Source organism: Caloenas nicobarica, chromosome 22, assembly GCF_036013445.1.
Source record: "Caloenas nicobarica isolate bCalNic1 chromosome 22, bCalNic1.hap1, whole genome shotgun sequence".
Taxonomy (NCBI): domain Eukaryota; kingdom Metazoa; phylum Chordata; class Aves; order Columbiformes; family Columbidae; genus Caloenas; species Caloenas nicobarica.
In genome coordinates, this window is record NC_088266.1 from 5428447 (window position 1) to 5451566 (window position 23120).

General features: G+C 46.8%; 2 protein-coding genes and 1 long non-coding RNA gene across 3 annotated transcripts in view; 2 read left to right on the plus strand and 1 right to left on the minus strand.

The window, feature by feature from the left end:
* LOC135997365 (tyrosine-protein phosphatase non-receptor type 11-like) overlaps positions 1 to 1979 on the plus strand; it is a 36245-nt gene extending 34266 nt beyond the window's left edge. Inside the window, exons 15-16 of the mRNA XM_065649892.1 lie at positions 84 to 203; positions 598 to 1979. Coding sequence (XP_065505964.1) covers positions 84 to 168 — 85 coding nt within the window. The 3' untranslated portion in view covers positions 169 to 203; positions 598 to 1979. The remainder of the gene's footprint in view (positions 1 to 83; positions 204 to 597) is intronic.
* A 2131-nt stretch (positions 1980 to 4110) lies between these two features.
* Positions 4111 to 5349, minus strand: RNF223 (ring finger protein 223). Its single transcript, XM_065650225.1, has 2 exons — positions 5298 to 5349; positions 4111 to 4958 (listed from the first exon to the last, which is right to left on the minus strand). The coding sequence occupies exons 1-2, from the start codon at positions 5347 to 5349 to the stop codon at positions 4111 to 4113; spliced, it is 900 nt and encodes a 299-aa protein (XP_065506297.1).
* Positions 5350 to 18260: 12911 nt separating this feature from the next.
* Positions 18261 to 23023, plus strand: LOC135997334 (uncharacterized). Its single transcript, XR_010607414.1, has 3 exons — positions 18261 to 18332; positions 19572 to 19673; positions 22924 to 23023. It is a non-coding gene; the product is annotated as an uncharacterized LOC135997334 (long non-coding RNA).
* Positions 23024 to 23120: the final 97 nt, after the last annotated feature.

The following is a 23120-nucleotide window of genomic DNA, read 5'->3' on the forward strand; positions in this document are numbered from 1 at the left end:
TGGGCCATACCCGCTTCCACCTGCCTCTGCGAAAGGATCCAGAGCAGTGATGCTGGCCATGACAAGGCTTGCTTGCTTGACAGGGCTGATGATGAGTCCGCTTCCGTCTACGAGAACCTGAACATCAAAAGCCCGAAGGTTTCGGGGATGAGTAACACCGGGCGATAAAGGAGCGGGAGGTGAGCTGTGCAGAGGCTGTACAGGTAGGAATGTGTCCCTCGGTGACCTGAGTGTCACCACAGGCTGTTTATGTTGCTTTTGACCCAGCTCCTCTTATGTACATCCCTGTGGTTTTGCCCAGGGACGGCAGCTGAGCTGCTATGCGATGGGATGGAGCCTAAAGATGCTGATGGGAGAACTGGGGGAATGAGATTTCAACAGGGAAACACATTTAACACAGTACCAGTAGTGGGGTAGAGGGGAGATCTGCTTTTTGGGCTGTTATGTCAGAAAGCTGCGAGATTTGGAGAACCAGCCTGTGCTACGCACGCAAACACGCAGCGGAGACCTCGCACGCGGGGAGGGTCTCGGCGCTCTGCCGTTTTTCTCCTGGTTACAAACCACGCCATCCTTCTTTCTTCTTGTCTCGGAATGCAGGATTTACAGTGTTTACGTCCACCCTTTCCAAGTTCTGCAGTTGCGGACGAGATTTTATTTTTTTGCCCGTCTTGCCTTCCCCGAGCACCTTGGATTCAGCGAGGAAGAAAGAAGCCGACTGCAAGAAACGGGGTCCGCGCCTTAAGAACATGCCTTGACCTAACTTATTCACGAGAGGATCTTCTCCCATTCTCCCCTGTATCAGTAGGTTGATATTTATGTGGAAGTGCCTCTGGACATTCATTAGGGCATCAAGGCTCAGTTTTAATTTTTTTCTTTTTTTCTTTTTTTTTAATTTAAGATTCTTAGTTTTTACACACAAATTGTTAAAAAGGAACGGAGACGACTTTGCTTAGGAGCTTTCCCAGGGTTGCCTGCTTCAGGCGTTAGTAAAATGTTAGTACACTTCAATGCTTTCATGAGGTCGATCATTTCTAAGCTAGAAGTGTTTTTAGACTAAATCCTGGAGTAACGTTGCTGCCTGCGAGGGTGAGAAATACAGAACGCTGTCTGCACCCGGGTATTTGCACCTCAGTTCTTCTCACGCTTCCTTTTGGCTGTACCAGTTCTAGATTTCTATGCAACCCTGCCAAAGCCACCAAGTAATCCTCGTAGGACGGCAGATGTGTGTGTGTGTGTCTGAGCCTGATAACCGCTCTGCACCGGGGTTTTGTAGCAGAATTGGGACAGAGATGAGCATCTCCGTCTTTGTGCGGATGCTGAGCTACACGAAATCCCACGCAGCTGCTGGGTGCCGAGGAGCAGGAAAGCAGCTCTGAGCGCTGTGCTTTTAGCCACCGCTAGTGAGTAACAGCCTCGGATACCAAGCTAGACTGGACTTTTTAGAGCCGGGCCCCTCTAAGCTCGCTGCAGCTCTGCCCTTACCTTGCTGCGTGACTTCTTTTTTCGCCCTGCAGCTCTATGACGAGGCGGGTGTTGTGTCTGCTGAGTTGTAGGAGTGTTTATGAGTTGACCGGTGCCGTGAAGATGAGTGTGTCGCTGAGTGTTCCAGCTCCGATCAGTCCTGACTTGTGACTGACGGTGCTTCCCGCTGATCCAGCCCTAAAGCCTGCGGTTGGTCCTGCCAAAGAAGCCCTTTCCGCAGGACTCCGGTGGCTGGAGGTGGGTTCCGTGGGGAGCCTGGGCTCCCACTGCTGGTGCCTGAACCTCCCGAGCATCCCTGGGGCTGGGTGGACTCGCTGCCCTTTGCACGGTCGGGTATTAGTGCCTGGGGTGCTGGTTCCAAGCGCTGAGCAGAAGGGGCTGAACTAAAGCACAATGACATATCTTGGCTGTATTTCCTGGCTGGTCTTTCTGTCCCTTGTCGTGTGGACAGGAGGACTGTTTATCTTTATTGCACTTTTAATAAATGTTGAATATTCTCAAGGCTTTCCTTAATTTTTTTTTTTCCCTCTCCTTTAATTTTAAGTAGTTTGCTTTTTGGGAAGGTGACTGACGGAGTGGACAGTGGGGCATCCTCAATGTCTCCCATCACCAAATGCTGCTGTTTTCACTTGCTTTGACTCTTCCTTTTGGCTTTGAGAGGTTCGTTTGCCTGTTACCTAAACCTTCAGCCTTTGTTTCCAAGCCCAAGGCGAGAAGGGGAAGCGCAGAGGGACAAACCCCACAAGGACGCTGTGACCGGCTACTGGGAGCAGTTGGAACTGTGAGAACATCTCTGTGGCCCCTTCGTCCCTGTAACAATAGATTTTATGAGGCTTAAGATGTTATTTCCCTCTCCTCGGCCCTTAGGTCTCATCACTAGGAGTCGAATGATAACAATGACAAATCGCTTCATCTCTACCGGTGTCTATTTGCTGGGCTCAGTCCCAAACGCACCTCGGGTAAAATGGAAGTGCCTTCTCTGCCTTAAGTCTTAAAAAGTGAGTCACTTTTTCCAAGAACGCACTGAAATTGGTGCTGTGATGGTATCGGCAAGGACAGGATGATACCAGTGAGAATCCCTGTCAAGCCCGGTGACTTGGGCAGAAGTCGTTATGGTGCCTGGAGTAGTTTTTTTGCAGATAATCCCACTAGTCTCTGCAGATAATCTCAGCCTGCAGCTGAACGACAAAGCTGTTGCAGATATGGCACAGGCAGCACCTTTCTGCAGAAGTTTTGCATAGCAACAGACTTGAGTTATTTCTGCCGTTGCTTCGCTTTTTTTTTTTCCCATTTCAAATTAGCTTTTTCTCGAAAGGGAGACTGAAAGCGTCTTTCACCCAACTGTTAAGAAGCAAAAGATGAGCGGTCTTTGCAGCTTTTCATTTTTCAGGTCAAATCGGGTAAACACAGAGGGAATTTGCACCTGGGACAACACCACCTAGATGGTAGTAAGTATGAATTTACAGGATAAAGGTGTCCGTGTGTGTAGGGGTGTACGACACGGGGAGAGCTGATGCACGGGCCAGAGTACAGATGTGGTACCTGCTGCGACTGCAGCTGGATCAGGGCTGCTCGGTGGACGCCTCCACCTGCAAGTAAGAAGGGAAATGCGGAGTAATCACTACAAATTGACACTTTGCATTGTATAAAACATAATTTAATACATACATGTGTGGTACTTGCATACAATACTCTCTCACATCCATGTGCTTGAATAGAAAACATTTAATTGTAAGCCGCCTTCATCATGAAGACTTCTGTTAATCGCTGTCAGAAGATCACTGCGTTAAATAAAAATACAGAGTAAGCAACTGGCCTGTGTCTTAATACTGACACATTTTAAGATTAGGAGGGTAAAGCTGTCAAAAGATGGAACTGCTGTCATTTTGGCGACAGTTTGCTGTGAGCAGCACGAGTGGAGTTTGCTGCTGAACTGGAGGGACAGGGCTGTGCTGCTGTGTCCGCGTGCCTGACAGAGCTCACCCCCTGTGTTCAGAATGGCTTTTCAGGTAGGGATGAGTGATTTTTAAGCACCTTCTTTGGAAAAACAAGTAGAATGGCTGCTGTATTTTGTTCAAAAGCTGCTCAGGATGGTAAAACAGCTCAGGTGAGTAGCTGTGGTAGATCCGTGTCTTGTCAGCAGGAGGCAGCACTTACACCCCCCAACATCGGATAATGCCACAGAAATGTTTCAAGCATGTGGAATAATGTTAATTTTCATCTGCTTAATATGATTTTGATACGTCTTTACCCTCCCAATCCCAGCTCCTCTTAGGAATAATCATGTAGATCCTTCAGTTTGCCAAAAAAATAGCCCTTTATTCCTTGAGGGAGTTATGGAGCTGCACCCGCTGCCATCTGGGATGCGGCCAGGCAGCGCATGGCGAACGGCCCCCGAAACCTCTCCGTTGTCTTTGAGGCTCTGGTTTCCATGGCGAGGTTGGCCGCAGATGCTGAGGCAGCTCCTCGGAGTGTTCTTGGCCTTGGGGACAGGTTGGCGGGCGAGGGTTTGGGCCGAGCTCCTGGAGGTGGGTGCACTTGTTGGGCTTTCAGGCACAAGAAGGAGCGCGGGGTCTGCCAGCAAACCGAGGGGTGTCCTGAGGACAGGAGCCGACAGCCCGATGGGAGCTACTGCAAAGGGAATTGTGTCACGGGGGTGGCCGCCGTGGTGTGTTTCGGGGGGAGATACTCCGGCCGGCTCACGGCGACAGTCCTGGTGAAGCAGCGGAGGTTCCCCGTCTTCAGGGCGCACTGCACCGGCCACAGGATGATGCAGAACAGGATGATGATCAAGGCGGAGAGGAGGACGATGCGTTTCCAGTCGTCGCACATGTCGCAGCGGGACAGCCGCCCGGCTAACCCCGCGGGAGGGGCCTCGGGGCTTTCCGGCTTGCTCATGGCGACGTCGATGGAGATGCAGGAGTCCGGGTTCTCGGGGTCGTCGGATGGCTGGCGGCAGCACAGCTTGGTCCCTTCCATCCAGAGCACCTTCTCTTGCTGGAGTTCGGGGGGCAACGTGGCAAGGAGCTCCTTGCTGGTCTCGAGGGCTGGGGCACCTTCCGTAGGGATGCTGGTCAGCTGTCTGCAGAAGGGGCAGGGGAGCTGGTCCTCTGCCTGGTTTGGGGGCAAACCTGTGCTCAGGCGGGCCACGCACTCCAGGCAGAAAACATGGGAGCACTGGAGCAGCTTGGGTGTCTTGAAGGTGTTGTCGTAGGTGTTGAAGCAAATGGAACACTCAACGGGGGAGGTTGGCTTTGGAGATGTTGGGTTTGGAGAGCCAGGCTTGTCGGTTGGGGACCTCGCCTTCCTCTTGCCGTCTCCTGGGGAGGTGACGACGATGGGGCTGATGGGGATGGGGATTTCTCGTGGAGACGCCGGGGTCGGGCTGGTGGGAGAGTCTGGCGTGCTGGAGTGCCACAGCTGCGTGAAACACGACATGACGGAGCCCCGGGAAACAAACAGAGCCCTGGGAGACTCTGGAAGAGAAGAAAACCACAGCCTTCATTTTAAACGATGTGAGGACACCCATCACCAGACCTACGTTCATCCCCTCAAAAAGAGCGAGTTCGTGGCTTCCGCTACATCCTGAGCCTGGAAGAGATCCCTGCTAGAGGTGAGAACGACACAGGGAGCCTGTTTGAAGCTGCGCGCCAAAGGTGAAGTTAAACATCCTGCAAAGAAGCAAGCAACCAGCAGAGCTCCACCGTCCAGCCAAAGCCTTGTCACCAGAACCACCGCGGCGTTACAGATGGGCGCAGTCTTCCCCCGTCCATGCCTCCCTCTGGGCAGAAAAAAAACCGCGGCAAAAAACCTACCCCAGGCGGTGCTCCCCGAGACCTGAGCAGGGAGGAGAGCAGAAGACTCCATGAGGTCACGTAGGGACCTCGCTATGGCACAATGTTAGGAGGAGGCGCTCAGAGATTATGGTGGCAGCGTGAGCAAGGCCTAAGAGACAGACAACACTACTCAGTTGTGGAGGCAGCAGGGGGGTGGATCTCTTCTTTGGTGCGTTGGGCTTTGTGCCCCCAGCCAGTCACAGCCCCGAGCCCGGCAGGATTCAAGGAGCAGTGGGACAACGCGCTCGGACACGTGGTGTGAACTTTGGGGTTGTCCCGTGCAGGGACAGGAGTTGGGCTCGATGATCCTGGTGGGTCCCTTCCAACTCAGGGCATTCAATGATTCTATAATTCTATGATTCTATAATTCTATGATTCCATGGCTAGCAGGCCACTGAGGTCCCACCCAAGGATGCCGCCTGGTTTCGGTGGGACCCGAACTCCCCCATGTCCCGGGCGAAGCCAAGGCAGGTGAGCAAACGCTATTATCTCACAAAGTTCATTCCATCCTCAGCCCTCAAGCAGCACGAGAAGCATCTTTGCCTTGTCACCCTGACACAGCAAGAAAAGCGACGTTGGAGGAAACGGCCTTGGTGCCAGAGCACGGGGAATTTGCCACCATTTCCTTGTTGCTCCGGACTTTTCTTGCTCCTCCTCAGCCCTGGAGGAGCCCCAGCCTTGCCCCAACCTTGTGCTTTCTGCTTTCTTGTGGTGTGCAACCACGAGCCTTCAGCTGAACGGCCAATACGCCGTCTCCACCTAATTAGTTTACAAATTGCTCCAGCCTAACACGAGCATTACCTTTAATTCCGCTTATCCTAGGCTGGGCGTGCAGCTCCGCACACGTTCTGATATGCAGATACACAACTTTTCAGCTGTCGAGCGCTTTGACCTCAAGGCAAGTGTTTGGCTGGAGGAAATTCCCAGCGGTGGCCCCGGAGCTGTGCGCCCGGGGAACATTTTTTTTAGGCTGTGTCACCGAACTCGCTGGGCTTGATTCTTTGTGTTGGGAGATGCGCCCATGACAAGCCAGAAATGTTCAGGTTGCTGCTGTAATTATAGGTTTCCAGTCAAGCCAGCAGAGGCTCAGCAGCATGGGCTAGAGACTTCACTCCTTGGCATAAAAAGCTAATTTAAGGTATCAGAAAAACTGCATATTCCTCACATTGCACAAAAAAAAAAAAAAAAGAGTCTCCGTAATTTAAGAATGAAGAATTCTCCCCTCTCGCACCACATCTGGCATTGCCAGGGCTGACACCAACTTTAAGAACCTTCCTTCCTTTTTTTTTTTTTTTTTTTTTTTTTCTCTTATTTTAAATTAAGAAATTTTCGTGAAGCCTTTCCTCGAGTTACATTTCCAGTCGCACGCTATCTGCTGTTTTCAGCAAGTCATAATGTTTTTTTAATGTATTTATTTCTGGCTACAGCTCACCATGCATGTTTTAGCACAATCTGGCTGGTGCTGATGAATTACAAATCCAACCCCAAGTTGGCACAGAGATTAGGGAACCCCTTGAGGTTTTGTTTGGTTTTAGTTTTTTGTTGTGTGTTTGGGGTTTTTTTTGTTTGTTTTTTTTACTAAATCTTCTGTTTTGCAGAACTCCATCCCCTACACCCAGTTCTTTGTAGTCAGAAATTACCTTCTGCAACTGTTTTTGCTGCTTATAATCTCAGAAAGAGTGACCTTTGCTTATGCAAACTGTAATTTCATAACCCGTGTGAAAAAGCTGTTCTGCTGGGGTGTTTACTAGTCTATAACGTAACAACTACAGCAACAGCAATATTTTGATAGTAAACTCGAGGAAGTTTACTCACAACAGTTGCTTTTAAATGAAGATACAGCTTTTGCCCACATTTTCCCTCTGCTAAAAATGATCATGATGCTACAGATGCTTGTTATTTTTAACAAATTTAGAGTCTGCTTATTTTTATCGACATTTTGGTGTTACATGGGCCCAAGAATCCTCCCGGGCACTAATGCTGTAGGACTAACGAGAGCCAGTCCCTAAAGCTGCAGAGTCCAAGGAGACACACAGTGCGGAATCTCAATAGAATTACTTTGGGTCTGGGTGGTTTTCTTGTTTGCTTTCCTGTTGTTTCGCTGGGTTTTTCGTTTGTGTTTTTTGGTTGGTTGGGTTTTGTCTTTGTTTTGGTTTTGTTTTTTTAACTCAGCAATATCTTTTTTTTTTTCTTTTTTTTTTTTTTAAATTTAATGCAATATAATCAGTTCTTCAGACCTCCCTGGTCACGCAGCATTTCCTCAGCCCCTGCAGCTATTCCCCTCGCTTCCCCAGCTTATTTACCTGGGCTTTCCAGAACCTTTGCAAACATCAGTAAATAACTAAACCATTCAGGAGAGACACATAAGCTCAGCTTTAAAACTAAGTAGTTGAGCACTTTTTGCTAGAAAACATCTTTCCACGCCATAAAACCAGACAAAAGAGATCACTCCGTTAAGACAGCGCCAACGCTGCTCTGTAATACAATTCCCTACTCGTGTCTTTAACTCGGAGCGACTGAATACACAGCAAGTCCAGAGGTGTACAGCAGATTAAAGTCTATAAATACCTGTTTAGAAGGAGAGAAGCATGTTCTGGGCTCTTGATTTCTGCCCCTGAAGAGTCTTCTCTCCAGAGGACGGTCTGAGGCTCAGGATCTGTTTTATTTACCAGCCGCCTTCTGGCGTTGGAGCTGGAGCCTCCGCCAGCTCCCCGGGCGCGAGTGGCCCCGCCGCTGTAATTCCAGTATCTTTTATACCTTCCTGTCCAGAGGTGATTTACCTGCTCCACCTGCCCTTCCCCATCACCACTGAATCACTCCTCCCGCTCCGGCCGGTTCCTGGGACAAACTGGGCAGACTGGATCGCTGCTGATAAGCAATCGCGGCCGAGGACGCCTGCCCTAGGGAAGGGATGTGAGAAATGTGTTATTTCTTCACTTCTGGGCTGGGTAAAGCCTTCTGCTTTCTGGTAAATACAGTTCTTCGACTGGCTTTGAGGTTTGGTTGGTTTGTGTTTTGGTTTGGTTTGGGTTTTTTTTAATTGCTCTTCATAATCTGGCCCAGTTTGCAATTTGCCTCTGCACCAGTTTCTGCAGATGTACTGGCCACGTTTGCACAAAAAAGAATATTTCAGGACACCTAAAAATTGCAGTTAATACCCTCTTGGTCCTTCATGAAGGACAAATAATTTGAAAGTGCCTTAGATGAACAGCAGAAAGAAGATTGTGACAGTCAAATTTCTTGTGATGGCTTGAGAAAAAAATTGTCGCTATAGAAAAGTCCAGTGTAAGTTTGAAACCTGTTTATAAATTAATTAAACCACGCTATACAATCATCTGTCTGCTTCAAGCTCCCATGTAGTTGTTCAAAAGAATACTGTGTGGCTTGTCACAGAGAAGGAATTTCATTCTTTGCAGTTTTGGGTAGTAGTTGACAGATAAATATTATTTGACCTGCAAACCTTTCGTGGTTCAAAGGACATCAGGCCATGATCCAGGAAAAAAAACTATTAAATTTACACTTGTGCAGACAAGGAAACAAAGGGGGAGGGAGGGAAAGTGACAGACAAACATTCAAAATTGCGTCTAGTTCTTATTTGGTGCAAATATTACTTTTCTTGGTTCAGTTTCTCAAACAAACAACACCAGATGGTCTGTGGATTTTTTTAGAATGGTATCAGGAGGCACCTTTTTAAAAAATGGTTGAGAAGCTTCACTCTAAAAATGTACGGAACTGTATTCATCTCTTGGGACAGACAAGTGTCTAAACCCCACAGACTTTAGGGGCGGTGACATAAAACTCGCTCTCACTTCCATGTTCCGCTGCTTCAGGTCACACTGTTTAGTTCCAATGAGCAGAAATCCAAAAGGAAGCTTTTGAGAATAGGAGAACCGAAGTTTTAAATCAGTTTTAGGATTAAAACTAAGGTTCCCTCACCCTTCCAGAGCTAGAAGGATCTGGTCTAGAGCATCGTCCCTCCAGTGGATTCGCCATGAGCTCCGTGGGTGACTCTAGAAGAAAAACACCTCAATGGAAAATGCAGGTTAAGACTAAACTTTCCCCGATCTGCATCTGAACGGTACAGATACCGCAGCGGAATGTGCATATACCTTAGGATTAACAACCCATCCCCTAGACGGAGCAGGCAATACCAGCGCCGTGTTCTCCCCCATCTATTTATGTGGCTGTTGAGCGGTGAGCCGGGCTGGGAGCAAACACCGTCCGCAGCTGACACGGCAGGACGCTTGATGAATGGTTGTCAATTGGATTTTTGAAAGTCTTGCTCGCTTAATCACTTGCGTAAGCACTTCGGTAAACTGGGCTCAAAATTAACAACATTTTATAACGTACCATGTTGTGTTTGGGAACACACCGAGGAACCAAAGTCCTTGTTTTGGGTCCTGCTGAGCCGTCTCCCCTGGTCATCAGTGGAGCAGCACTGATTGAGTTTTTGATCACGCTCAAAGGCAGACGCGGGTTCCCACCAGCCTCAACCTCCCTGGTGGGTGGGATGGGTTGAGTCCAACCCAGGAGCCGAGAGCCTGGGGCAAACTGGGCTGCCCCACACGTACCGCGCGGCGAGGATGCTCTGGGTGTGCGGGGGAGCGAGCGTGCCGAGTCCTGGCACCGTCCTGGGGTGACGAGCAGGGCTTGGCTTCCAAAAGTGAGTGGGAGGCTCGCTGTTATTTTTGTCTTCTGCTGGGAGGAACGGACTGGGCATGGCAGGAGCTGCAGCTGGTCTGGGGTGGATCCCAGGAACTGAGCACGTACTTGCATATTTGCACATAAAGGAACAGTGGTGCTAAGTAGAAACAGTTAGTTTATTCATACTGCTGTTTCCTGGAAGCTGCATTACACCTGCAAACCTTGTTTGAAAATTGATTTTTGCTAAGCCGTGCAGGAATGGAGATGAGATGAAACGACTGAAACACTGGAGTGAGATGTAGGAGATACATATCTCTGGTATAAGCACTGTGACCTTGAGCAAAACACTTAATTTCCATGGATTCCTGTGGAGCAGGAGGATGCTACATAGACTATGTTTTCTATTAGCCCAAACATTCATGTGCCTGCTCTCAAGCTACTGAAACCCGTGAAAATACACACACACGCACACCAGTTTCTCCGACTTTTGGCACAGGACCAGCTCGGCAGCTGAGCTCTCCACCTTGCGCTGTCATCATCTGTTAATCAGACGCAGAAGAAGTGGTGAGACCCAGCACTGCCGGAGTTTTCCTGGCAAACAATTCTTGGGCTCAGACTGAGCACCGCTTTCTGATCCTACAGTGTTCCTCAGAGCCACAGGCTTCAGGCAATTAATACTCCGGGGTGGTAAACAGCACCATTAGGTGATGTTTCCCATGCTAGCTCATGGAACTCTTTTATTTGTCTGGCTTCACGTGCAGGTGTTCGCTGGGGAGCCTTATCATTGTTGCAGTCGTTTGCACCTATGGCCAGACTGGGCTATTTAAATTCCAAAGTACATTTATGTACCGGCAGGAAAGAGCCTTGGTGAGTCATCAGATAAACCAGACGGGAACTCACTGGGGGATACTTCTGATACAATTATATTTTATCCTTCCCTAATTGTTTCTATCAATCTCAAGGCACTTCGCAGACATAGTGAACTGAGCCTTCCAGTAACAATGGTTTATTGGGGACGTTATCTCATTTTACAGTCAGGGAAGTTTTGTGTGCCGGGGAAGCCCAGGCACCGTTGAGAAATGCTGCTGTGACCTCTGTGCCTGGACTAGTTGTGTCCCTTAGCATGGCAGGGTGACTTGCCAGAGCAGAGGGGTGAGGCTTTGAACGGGCAATGGGGTGGGAAACACCACCAGAAAATGTTCACTTGATACAGATTTAGAGAAAAACTGTTCCTGTTAGAGCCACAGACTGAGCCCCTCAGGTGACTCCTGTCCTCCAAGTGATGCCCGTCTTTACTGACTAAGCCAAGCTCAAGTTGTGGAACCATGTGCCTCTGTAGTTTAATGTCATTCAGATGCTGGATCCGCCTGGCACCTAACTTGGCACTGTTCTTCATTTCCGGTAGTCGCCAGGAAAGCACCATGATTAGATAATCATTACGCAGAGAGATGCTGCATAGCAATTTTCCTGATACCCTATTACTCATGTGACAATTACTCTCCAGCGGTTCGAGGCTGTGTGATTCAGCCACTCGCGGCTACACTCTCAAATAGCAAGAATAGCATCCATTCCCTGGACATAAGGTCAGGTCTTTCTTTTTTTTTCTAGCCCATGGTTTCTGAAGGAGTAAGTGACTTGAACCAATGCCTAAACTGTGGTCTATAAATCATTGGTGATCCGTGATACCACGCCTGGGAGACTGTTGGCTTTCCAGACGTCTGTGCTGCTTCTATAGTGGCTTGCAAGGAAAGTTTGATATCAACAATCATAAACAGTGGCTCAGAGGAAGAGTAAATCACAGCAGAATTGAGGTCCTTGGAAGTATTCAGAGAGTGTGGCAGCTCTTTCATTTTCACAATGCAGCCGGTAAAAGGAGTGGACCTAGTAGAAGGGTCATTAGATGTTCCCAAGAACTGCAGCAGCAGCTGCTTTGGATGGTGTAAGTGGCTCGAGTACAGCTGGAGTTGAGATGCAGTGGATGCAAAGTGCACGGGAACCACAGTAGTTACTCTCCTGAAACACAAAGGGGATGCTCTTCCCATTAATCCGTAAAGCAGCGGTCGTCGCCAGCACTAGAGCGGGTTATCCAGAGGTAGATACAGTCCTAGCACATTGCTGATGGGGGTCACTACGAGCAGGACTCGAGGAGATGGCAGTAGAAGCGAGGCAAAGGGCAACGTTCCCAAGTTCTCAGCACCACGCTGCTGATGCTCTCGTGGTTGTCCCGCAGAGGTCACGTTCCGCAGGGTTACTCACTTCCTGGCCGGTGAGGTGACAAGACAAACTTGGGAAATGAGCGGTGATGTCAGAGCCGAGGAGTGTATGAACGGCTGCAGGGACATCGCGCTTCTCCTCCCCGGTGACTTTTCCCCGTGTAACCAGCCACCCGCCCTCTTCTGGCTGAACTCTCCCCTCCCATGTGTGAACGGGCTCAGCTCCACTTGCATCTATGGAGCATCCGTACCATGGGGGGTGTGTGTCCCCATCAGAGCACATTTCGGCAGGACGGGGGTGTCGGGATGCTGGTGAACCTGACCAGGGGCATTTTCTGCCACGCCAGCCCTGAATTCCAGCATATCCCATCAGATCACTTCAAAAAGGGTCTGATGTCGGTGGCGATAAGGGACAGGGTTCTCTGTGGTCACACCCTGAGTTGGAATTTAGATTAAACTTAATATTTGCTTAGAAAAAACCCTTAATATGCCAACTGATACATCAGTGACTATTCCTATTAACATCATTGCACTCTCCTTACAGAAGGAAAGTTAAATACTGACAGGTCGGCCGTCTTTGAAGGGAAGTGGGAATATGGGGCTGCAGTTTCTCAAGATTTGTTTTTCCACTTGTTGCTCTTTTTTTTTTTTTTTGCTATTTTTTATAATAGGGAATTCTCCAACAAAATATATTGTAACATTTTTTTGCTATATACTTTTTATTTTGTGCATTGCTCATATTTCTTTCAAGTGTTCTTGAAGCAGTTCGGATGCCATACAGCTGCCTTCCTCGCCCAGCGATCCCTGCTCCTTTCATGTTCCAAATGCAGCGCAATCACAGCGCCGAGCTGATGGGAGAATTATAGTCCTGGGAACAGACTGCAATGTGAAAATAAGATCTTGTTGCCTGATCAGTGGGATAGATGGTGCTGCACCACTTACCAACCAAATCACTGCAGAAAAGATAGATGAAGCATTTACAGAAGAGACAGGTCATCTCCATGGTTTTTCTTTAAACTACGGAACATGCTGCTTAGTTTTATTATTAGTAACAAAGAGTGCAGTATGTTTTATTTTGTACCTGTGGTTCTCACAGGTGCTGAGCTCTAAGACTCGTGGAAAGCTTTGGATTGTCCCTGTAGCATTTACAGTGGAAGAAAAAGGAAAAGAAAAACTGTTCGTTAGCCAAGAGCTCAAACACGACAAGCCCCAAGCATCTTTTGTTTAGGAAACTCCTTTTTGTATGGAGCGCTTCCATTCGGGATTTTGATCCCATGCTCACCTCCCCAAAGCACAAACCCACAGGAAACAAAAATACAACTGCTTTTTTGTTTATAACAAGATGTGGCCAGTTGTAAGAGAGCTCTTTAATCCTGCACTGGGTGCTGGGGCAGTTTAAACTATTTTTGCCCTAAAGATGATGTTCTGAGTGCATCCAGTGAGCGGGACATCATGTGTGCCAGTATTGTAGTATATTGTAGTAATTGTAATATATTCTGGTATTGTACAGGAAGATTTTCCAGCCATGAGTGGGTCTGGAAAATTGCTGGTCCCCCTGCTGATGTCCTGGGCCTGCGAGGATGCAGAGGATGCATGTTACCCGGGGATGCACATTACCCGGGGATGCACATTACCCAGCCCTGGAGAAATACGCGCTGCCGCATCCCTCCCGTGTCCCTGGGCCATGGGGAAGGGACGCCAAGGGACATCGTGGTGGGAAAGGAGGAGCAGACTGGTTTGGGGATCTGGGTTCCCAGTGCTCACGGTGGCTGTACTGGTGCACCGTGTAGGATGGGGACAAGCAGCAGTGTCCCCAGAGCCGTGATTAGAACATACCGTCCTCATCACTCATCCCATCCTCAGTTCTGGAGACAAAATGCTAAAAATGACACGAGGGTGAGCGTTCAGTTTCATTCTCTAAAGGGTTAAACACACATTTGCATAAACTGGCAGATGAATTCCTTACTTTTTTATCGCATATTACTGATTTGCCATATTCTTGTTTATGCTTCTCCCTGGGTCTAGCTGTTTACTTTTTTTGTAGAATCTTTATCAACATTCAGATAACTCATAGAACTTTTGTTTGTTTATGTTCCTTCTTTATTTGTATTTACTGTGAACAAAGTATTTAAGCCCTGCTGTGTGTGGGGATGACAGATTGCTTCTGGACCCAGCAAACTGGAGGTATGGAATGAGAGATTTAATAACTGTTAAATAAAAGAGGAGGGAAAGGAGTGAAATCATTGTATCTTTTGCTCAACACAAGGCAAGCACGGGGTTAAAAACATTCCAGATCATAGATATTATTACAAGCTCCTGCAGGTGTGCCCATCGAGTAGGTGTTAATTCTGGAGGACTGGAGTACAAATGGGAAAGCTCAATGCTGGGAAGGGTTTTTAATTCTTCGTTTCTTGCCTTTTTCTTCCATGAACTGAAGACAGGACAGCGCTAATCAAACGCTGGGAGATTAACTGGAAGAAAGTGAGTTGTAATTATAATTTTGATGTCCATTAATGTCTTACCTGACAGGCTGTGAACTGCAGGATGGAGGCTGGGGGTGAATTCTGGTTTATGGAAGTTACGTCACTCAGTAAATATCACACAAGGTTGTCATGACTGACTTTTTCAAAGATAATTTCATTTCTAGTATGCGTATTGCGCAGCTCAGCCTACTGAACAGGTTATTTTCTGTAAGCCTCTCTTGCCATAAGCTGAAGTAATTTAAATCAAAATATAAAGTTTTAAAGCCAGTGATGGATTTCTCCTGTTATTCAAGACAACGGCTTAAAGCTGCATTTGTGGGAGAGTCTGGGAATGAGAAAGTGAGGTTTTGTAGGAAGACGTAATAGCTTTTTCTAGACAAATTCTGTTAAGCTTTCAGCTCTGAGAATCAAGAGAGAAAATTGCCCTGAGCTTTAATGGAGAGACCCAGAGATACGGATCTGAGGCTGAGCATCATGTGCTGCTGTTCTCAAAAACTGAGGGAATGACTTACTTTCGTAAAAGCAATAATAATAATAATAATAATAATAAAAAAGACGCCAGACTCCTTCCTCTTTCGGCAGCTCCGTGCATGCCTTTTGAAGTATGTTGTGAATTTCCTGGATGTGAGAAATGTATTTACAGAGCGTTAACTGCTCACTCAGGAACGGAAAAGCTGAGCCCCCAGGGACAGCTTAATAAATGGCAGAAACCCCATATTCCTGCAGGCAGCAGAGCCGCCAAATTACCGTGTTTCGGTGGCCGCGACAGAAGCTCCTGGCAGGAAATCCTGTTGCGCAAATCTTGTTTCCTTGTTACTTCCTGTGCTGTAATTTTTTTTTTTTTTTTCAGAAACAATCCATCTTTTGAATGCTGTAAAAGACCGAGGGAACTGAGTTTTTTATTGTGTCTTGATTTATTCTTTGCTTGACTTTTCTCCCAAGTCCTTTTGAGAAGCCCTAAAGACGAGCTCGCTCTCTCCAAGAACCTTTAGTGCTTGTTCTCACTCTGGAAAACCTGAAAGTGTTGAATTGTGAGCTGATTTTTCTGTGAACAGAGCACAGACGTGAAAGACGTGCTGATAAAGGAGGAATGCATTGATTTGTGACAGTGGAAAAGGCAGAGGGAAAATGCAGGAGTCCAGATAAAGAGGTTTTTTTGGGGAGCAGGGTGGATTTTCCTCCCAGCTTTTTGAAGTTGTGCTGCTCTGATAATTGCTCAGATGTGCCTGAGCCTCCTTTCTTTGATGCGAAAGACAAGTCACTTCTGTATAAATGTGACCATGTACTCCACATATTGAAAGCATTGGGATCTTTTCTGGTTTTAATTTGCGTGCCACGAGTCTGGTGTCAACTTGCAACTGGTGCCTAATGGCAAAACATCTGATGCAAACGAGTAGTTGGCTTAGAAATGTCAAATTTAAATATATATGTGCTCCAAAGTGGTAGGATTGGGGAAGTTGCCAGTCCTTATGCACATGCAAAATAGTAAGAGATTAAAGGAAAAAAAAGAAAAAAAAAAGGCAAGCTATAATAATAACAGCCCCTTGCAGAATAATCTTGCTGTGCCTGTGGTACCTAATCTGTGGTTTGCGGATATCTGAGAATGCGTCGATTATTTCTTAGGGATTTACGTATCAGTATTTAGCTAAGAAAAACAAAGGTATTTTCTCCTGTATGGGAATTCTCCATACGTGACTCTACACCCCCATTAGAGGAAAAAAAGAGAAAACCAGAAAATGTTGAAAAGCGCTGTGCAACGCAGGAGATTTCAAGCTTCTATTCTTTACTTGTACACTTAAATTCGTGTAATCACCCAGTCAAAGCCATTGAGCCGTCTGATAAGCGGTGCCTGTACAATAACTCCTCGCTTCCTGCTGCCACAAGCACAGCAGCAGATTATCGGTGAGAGCGTGGCAATAGTTTTTACAGTAAACATACTTACAGAGCATTGATTTCCATATTTCCAACAGAAAGAAGGTTTGCTATCAACAGGAGCATTACTGTCTGCTTCTGACCTTAATGTTTGGGGGGCTTTTGGTTTATTTTGCTTATGTTTGGGTTTTTTAAGAGGAACAATTTCAGTTTAAATGCAATATTTTTATTAACACTTGATCAAATTTTCTAGAACTGCCTTTCATTCTCATGTGCTTTTATCTCCAGTTCTTTCTAGCTGGATTTCTCAGGATAAAACTTTGAATTTCAGCTAGTATATCTAAACACAGACTCACAAAATATCTTAAATGAAAAGGTACTTCTAAGTTGGCACTGTGGGATGAACAGGCAGGAAGGTGGTTCTATATTACACTGGTAATATAGTTGTTGGATGTGTCGGGAATATCTCAAGGTGTTTCCCCAGTTAACAGAAATATTATGGGTGGATTAGCAGACATAAAATGATGTCAGCCCCAGCAGTGATTCTCTTGACAAGGCAACTGTTGTTTTTATTTGTGTTACGTAGGTTATATCTGCTCAAGAGCAATAAATTCCTGCTTGATTGCCCAGCTGTGTGCCAGCCAGGGAATCTTCCAGGAAAAACACAGGACGAGCAAATGTTCTTGTGAAAAGGAGTATCATTTCCCGTTTGGAACACATTGTATGAGTCCTGTTACAAATTTTACCAATAACTTGTATATTCTTCATAAAAACGGAAAGCTTTTGAGCTTGTTCTTAATATTAATGCAAACCTACCAGCAGACTTTTCTCATTTAAAGCCGATTTGAAAGAGAAAAGGCTGAAGCCTTCTTGTCCCTGCTTTGATGGTGAGCAGACTTTGGAAACAGCCCATCTGACGGCAGCAGCAGGTAACTTCTGTTGCACAAAGGTGTAGATTTCAGATCAGAAGTGCAGCTTTTATCTTGCCTCGAGTTTCAAGTCCTAAGTTTTGCCGAGAGATCCTGCCCTTTCTGCCACATTTCAGCAGTTGTTAATTGGGCCGAGACGTGATGGTATCGGAGTATGTTTAGCTAAGCAGCCCTGAGGTGGGTGTCATCCTGTTGGACACATTCCTCAGGGCTTCCTTTCTACTCTTTTTTTCCCTTTTGTTCCTCTGAAATCCTGGCGCTTGTCAGACAGCTGCTGGCAGCATGGGGCAAGCAGGTGATATCAAAGGATTTGTGTCATGTGGAAAGTCGTGGGAGGAGTTCAGACATGCCGTAGCCTCCTTGTGTCCCCCTGTCCTGACACTTCTTTAGTGAAATAGTTAACTCTTTTCCCTCGCTTGGCAGAAAACTCGAGGTGAGGCCTTCGCCTCCCGCCTACCTGCGCCTTCGTGCTCCCGGGGCGTCCGCGTTGCCAAGCAACGTCTAAAATGGCGGCTCCCGCGCGAGGCACGCCGGGAGTCGCAGTTCCGGGACCAGCCCGCTCCTCGCACGGTCTTAGGGTACCGGACTCCATTTCCCAGCAGGCACCGCGCGCGGGAGAGCCCCGGGAGGAGGCTGGGGGGGGGGGAGGGGATTTACCTGCACGGAGGAGGGCGCAGGTAGGACTCCGCGCGGGGGATGCCGGGATTTGTAGTTCCAAGCGGACGGCCCGTTCGGGGAACCTAAGCGTCACCGGGCAGAGCGGGAACTACAACTCCCAGGGAGCCGCGGGAAGGAGCGGGCAGGGCGCCGCCGGAGGGCGGGGGGTACGAAAGGGAACCTGCCGCCGGTGCTGCCCGGAGGTTCCTTCCTCAGGTAGGGTGGCGGCGGCGGGCGGGTGGTTCCCCGGGGCGGCGGGCGGGAGGGAGAGCGGGAGGGCGGCGAGCCCCCGGGCGTGGCCCCATTGTTGGGGCGGGGGAGGCGCCGGCGGGCAGGTGAGGGGAGCCCCGGGCGGCCGCGGGCCCGGCCGGCGCCGTGGGGCGCGGAGCGGCCTGTGCCCCGCGGTGCCCCGGTGTGCGGCCGGGGCTTGGGGCCGGCCCCGGGCGGTGGGCAGCGCCGGCACCCATGTGTTTACCGGGGCGGGGGGACAGCCGGTCCCCGCGGAAACAGCCCCGGCCCCCGGGCGTGGAGGGTGAACCGGGGACAGTCGCCCCCGTTCCCCTCGTCCGGCTTTTTCGAGGCTCCCGGTTCGTGTGACGGTGAAGCGCCGTGTTCTCCAATGCATCTGGAAACCAATCGTTCCTCTCTCTCAATAAAACTTCGGATACTTTTTTTTTTTTTTTTCTTTTCCCCCCTAATAAACAAACTCAGTTTACTACAGGTTTTGGCAATCTGAGAATTTTTACGGTTATGGGTGTTTGTTGGGGGTTTTTTTGGCTCTGATTTGGTGTTTTTCTTCTGGATAAACTTCATGCAAATATATATAGAGAATAGTTTGGGTTGGAGGGACCCTCCCAGCCCCCCCAGTGCCCCCCCTGCCATGAGCAGGGCCATCTGCACCAGCTCGGGTTGCTCAGAGCCCCGTCCAGCCTGGCCTGGGGTGTCTCCAGGGATGGAGCACATCAAGAACACAGATTTTTTTTTTTTTTTTTCCCTACTGTTTAAGGGGGAAAAAAAAACCCCAACCCTAACCAGGCCATGCATTTGTTGAGGTTTCCAAAGCATCTTTCCTTGTCATGTATAGCGACCAAATTGCACTAATATTCATGTCTGCCCTCAGTTTTTAAGGCTGCGATGGCTGCGGAATGCGTTACCGCCAATTTTTTGTTGACTGAACACTATACTAGTGTTTGCTCTAGGCGTGTTGCAGGTATGTAACTGCTTTTGAAGCAAAGTTTACCTTGCAGCAGGTATCCTCATTGTCTCGAGCGGAAGGTGTGTGGTTTTAATTGTTGGTTGCTGGCTTATTACACAATCATCTTGATGTCAGGGTAGAGATAGCAGCTCCTTTCATGGGTGCACGTTAAGAAAGCTGGAAAAACAAGTCCTCCTTCAGCTTTGATTTATAAAAGATGGTTCTAAGCACAATCCGTATCTGCTTTTCCTACTGTGCAGGTTTATCGTGAAACAGTTGCAGCATCAATGAGAAAATAGCAGTAAACCACGTACCACAAGCGTTAAGATGCCGCATTCTCGTTTGTGCCTCTGAAGGAGCTGGTGAGTGAGAGTTTAGGCCTTTGTAATTCTGTTGTTTGTCAGACTGTATTTTGGCCTTTCTGTTTTATCGTGACTAATTCAAGGTCACGTCAGAATTAAGAAGCCTTTGGCAGCAGAATGAGTGTGATATAGTTTCAAACTCTCATCTGCTGAGTGAATTACGAAACTACCTGAAATTTAGGCAGTGTTTCTTTTTGCTGTCGTCTTTTTCCGTGTACCTGAAAAAATTACCTTGCTCAAACAGCGCTCCAGCAACACTTTAAGCAAGAAAGATACTGATAATGCAACAGAAATAATAGATACACAGCTATACATATGGAAAATGTAGACGTAAAGATGAATTAAAGCACACTTGCTTCCAGGAGTGGGAGGAAAAAGTCTCCTGGTGCTTAGTGTTCATGAGTTGTTTCTGTTCTTTTTTAAAAGCAACCAGAGGAAGCATTCACATAGTGAATCCTGACGTGTTCAGCTTATGTGTATTGTGGCACTTGAGATCCGAGCTGACAGTGATTCGAGAATTGTTTCAAATGTGAAACTCTGGTGTGAAATACTTGCTTTAATTAAAATGTCTGTGTTCTCGAAACTGTGTTGGCATCTCGAGCATAAATACTTCCTAATGTGGGCTCCAGTTTGTGCATGACATTATCTTTTTTTCCATAATCCAAAGAGAGAAAACTCTGCCAAACATGAAACATATTCCACAGATTTGTAAATTGTTTTGCTGTGGGTGTCTGATGCTGATCAAATTAATGTACTTAATTTAAAAACTAAAACTTCAGCTACATTATTCAGAAGCATGGTTAATATTCATTTATACTGAATGTCTTGGAGGCCCTGGGGCTTTTTCCTTTCTAAAATTAAAATGATGCTGTAAAATATTGTTCAAGTTGGCAACAGAATGGTTGTGATTGACTTGCGGCTGGAAAGCAGTAAAATGAGCTGCGTTACTTCCGCGGTTTTGTACGAGGAGACCAATTAACAGTACAAATCCCTGCTTGAATTAACTGTCTTGTTCAGAAGTTCCGCACTTGATTTATTCTTCGACTGACTAATCAGAAGCTCTTTCTGACCTTGCTGAGGTGTGCGACAACTGGACTTTAGGAACACTAATATAAAGAATATGGATGCTTAAGTCTCTCCGATATCTTTCATGGGCATTACCCTCAAAAAAAGTAGATATTTAGCGTTACTTCCATGGCTTGAATTTATGCCTCATTCAGACATGTTATTTATATATTATAGTGATAGGCTTCTAATTTTTACTGGCTGATAGAGAATGTAAAGAAGTGGTTCTGCGACCTGGAGTAAAATGTAAACTGAGTAAATGTAACACATGTGTAATATGTTCGGAAGATTTAAAGCAGCTTGTTCACCTCTGTTTTCATTTTCCTGCAGTTAAAACAAAACCCAAACATCAGAGATATACATACATATAAATAAAAAAATAAAGCTTAGATATTATGTCTCTCTCACAGAAATAAAAAATATTGGCTGATGATTTGAGGGCAAATAGATCTCGTGTCCTATTTCTACTGGAACAGCTGCAGGGCAGATGTTCTCGTTTGTTAGAATCACTAGTGGCTGTGAACAAATGTCTGCCCATAAATGCACCAGTATTGTTGATTAGTAGCTTCATTTATTCCAGGAGTGGAAATACGACCAATATTGAGCTTATGCTGTTTGCATTCACAAAGGGGAGAATTGGGCACTTAGAAGTGGCTGGTTTCACAAATATTTTCTTGTTTAGCACGACTTGTTCCTGAAAATAAATATTTTTCTAGATAACAAGAATATACTTGTTTAAACAAATGTCCTTTTCATCTGCCTTTTCTTAGGATTCACAGATATTATAATAATTGGATATTGACAAAAATCAGTGCGTAGCATCCAAAACGATGAAGAATTCATCAGCAAATGTCTTTACGGACTCTAACCATTTTCCCTTTCTTGGCCAAGAAGGAATATCTCATTTCTAAAGATAGATTGTAGAAAACCTGATGGGTAACAAGGCAAACTCTGTGTGTATTTATTTAAAATACGCACGTCCCGAGGATTGTTTTAAGGTTAGACCCGCTGGGTTCAGTCTCTGCTGGTGTCGCACACGTTGGCTGCTTTTCGCTTCTGCGTAGGTGTCACTTTATTTACCTGTACGTAAATGTGAACTGATGAAATCACGGATGCTGCAGCTTCACGCTGATGGACTTGACATCCATCGTTAAGCTCAAATTGGAAAGGATCGTGACAGCGCAAGCTTTTCCTGCTCTGCCCAGATCCTCGCTAACTGTACAAATTAGTTGTAGCAGCAAGACTGGAGTTTGGTTTTCAGGATTTTCAGTCCTCGATCTTGGAGCTCTCAGCTGATAGCAGGGGATAATAATCAGTTTGCACACCAAGCTGGACTCATCTTACTTTGAACTTGAGGCAACAGGTTCAAGAAGTGGTTTTAAAAAAATGGACAGAAATTAATCAGGAACTGCTCAGTGATTTTGTTCTTCAGAGAAACAACTTGCCAAGAGTCGCGTTAGATATTTTGCAGTAATTTGAAGCTCATCCACTGGGCTTTTATTTAACAAAAATAGTAACACATTTCAGTTCGTGAAATGAGTCACCGAAGGGATTTTCCCTTACAGTTCAAGGCTTTCTTTCAGACACTTTCCTCTTATTAAGCTTTGGTTAGAGGGCCATGTCTGTCCCCATGTTTTATTTATAATATGAAAGACTCTTTTTCTGAAGCTACCAGGCTGCAGGTGCACTAGTTCTGAGAACTGGATATGGCTTCCCACATTATATTCAATACAGAATAGGCAGATATTATAATATTGACATAGGGAGTGTCTGAAAAACAAAGATCAATCATGACATAGCACCTTTTAGTATATCCAAGCAATTTCATGTGAGAAATGTGGACTTTCTTTAGGTTATGTGTGGAGTTATACGGCAAAGGCGGAGGGGAAAAAAAGCAAAGCTCGTAGCAGATCGGCCACAATTTTTTCCTCGTTGAGAAGGTCTGTTCTCAGGCAACCCAGAAATACTGCTTATTAACACACAGACTTCATTAATGCTTCATGACTGTGCTGTCACGGGAGAAATTAATTGCACTACTGCCTTTTCAGAGCGCCATGTGTTCTCTGTCCTGACACAAATTCATCACAGCTCAATGCTGCGACTGAGGGGCGGCTTATCAGCGGCGGTGCCAGGCGGGAGCCGCTCTAGTGCAATCACATCGATTTTATTTATTTTTTTTTTTCAGATCCTGGGTGTGGAATAGTCTGTGCATGGCCCAGTTCGGAGCAGACTGATAAGGCTCTTTGTTTCTTAGCAACCACCGTCTGCCAGAAACCTGCGGCTGGAGGGGAAATTCTGAATGTCTCAAATTTGTATCTTGAACCAAGGTAAGTCACTCCTTCCCCGCCGCCGGCATATTTAATTTAAAGGCCTTTGCATCCA

What these genes read in the sequence shown, in the direction of transcription:
- RNF223 (XM_065650225.1), bottom strand. Translation starts at nt 5,349, where the DNA reads ATGGAGTCTTCTGCTCTCCTCCCTGCTCAGGTCTCGGGGAGCACCGCC. An exon ending in CTCGGGGAGCACCGCCTGGG is followed by an intron (nt 4,959 to 5,297) that starts GTAGGTTTTTTG and finishes CTTCTCTTCCAG; the next exon opens with AGTCTCCCAGGGCTCTGTTT.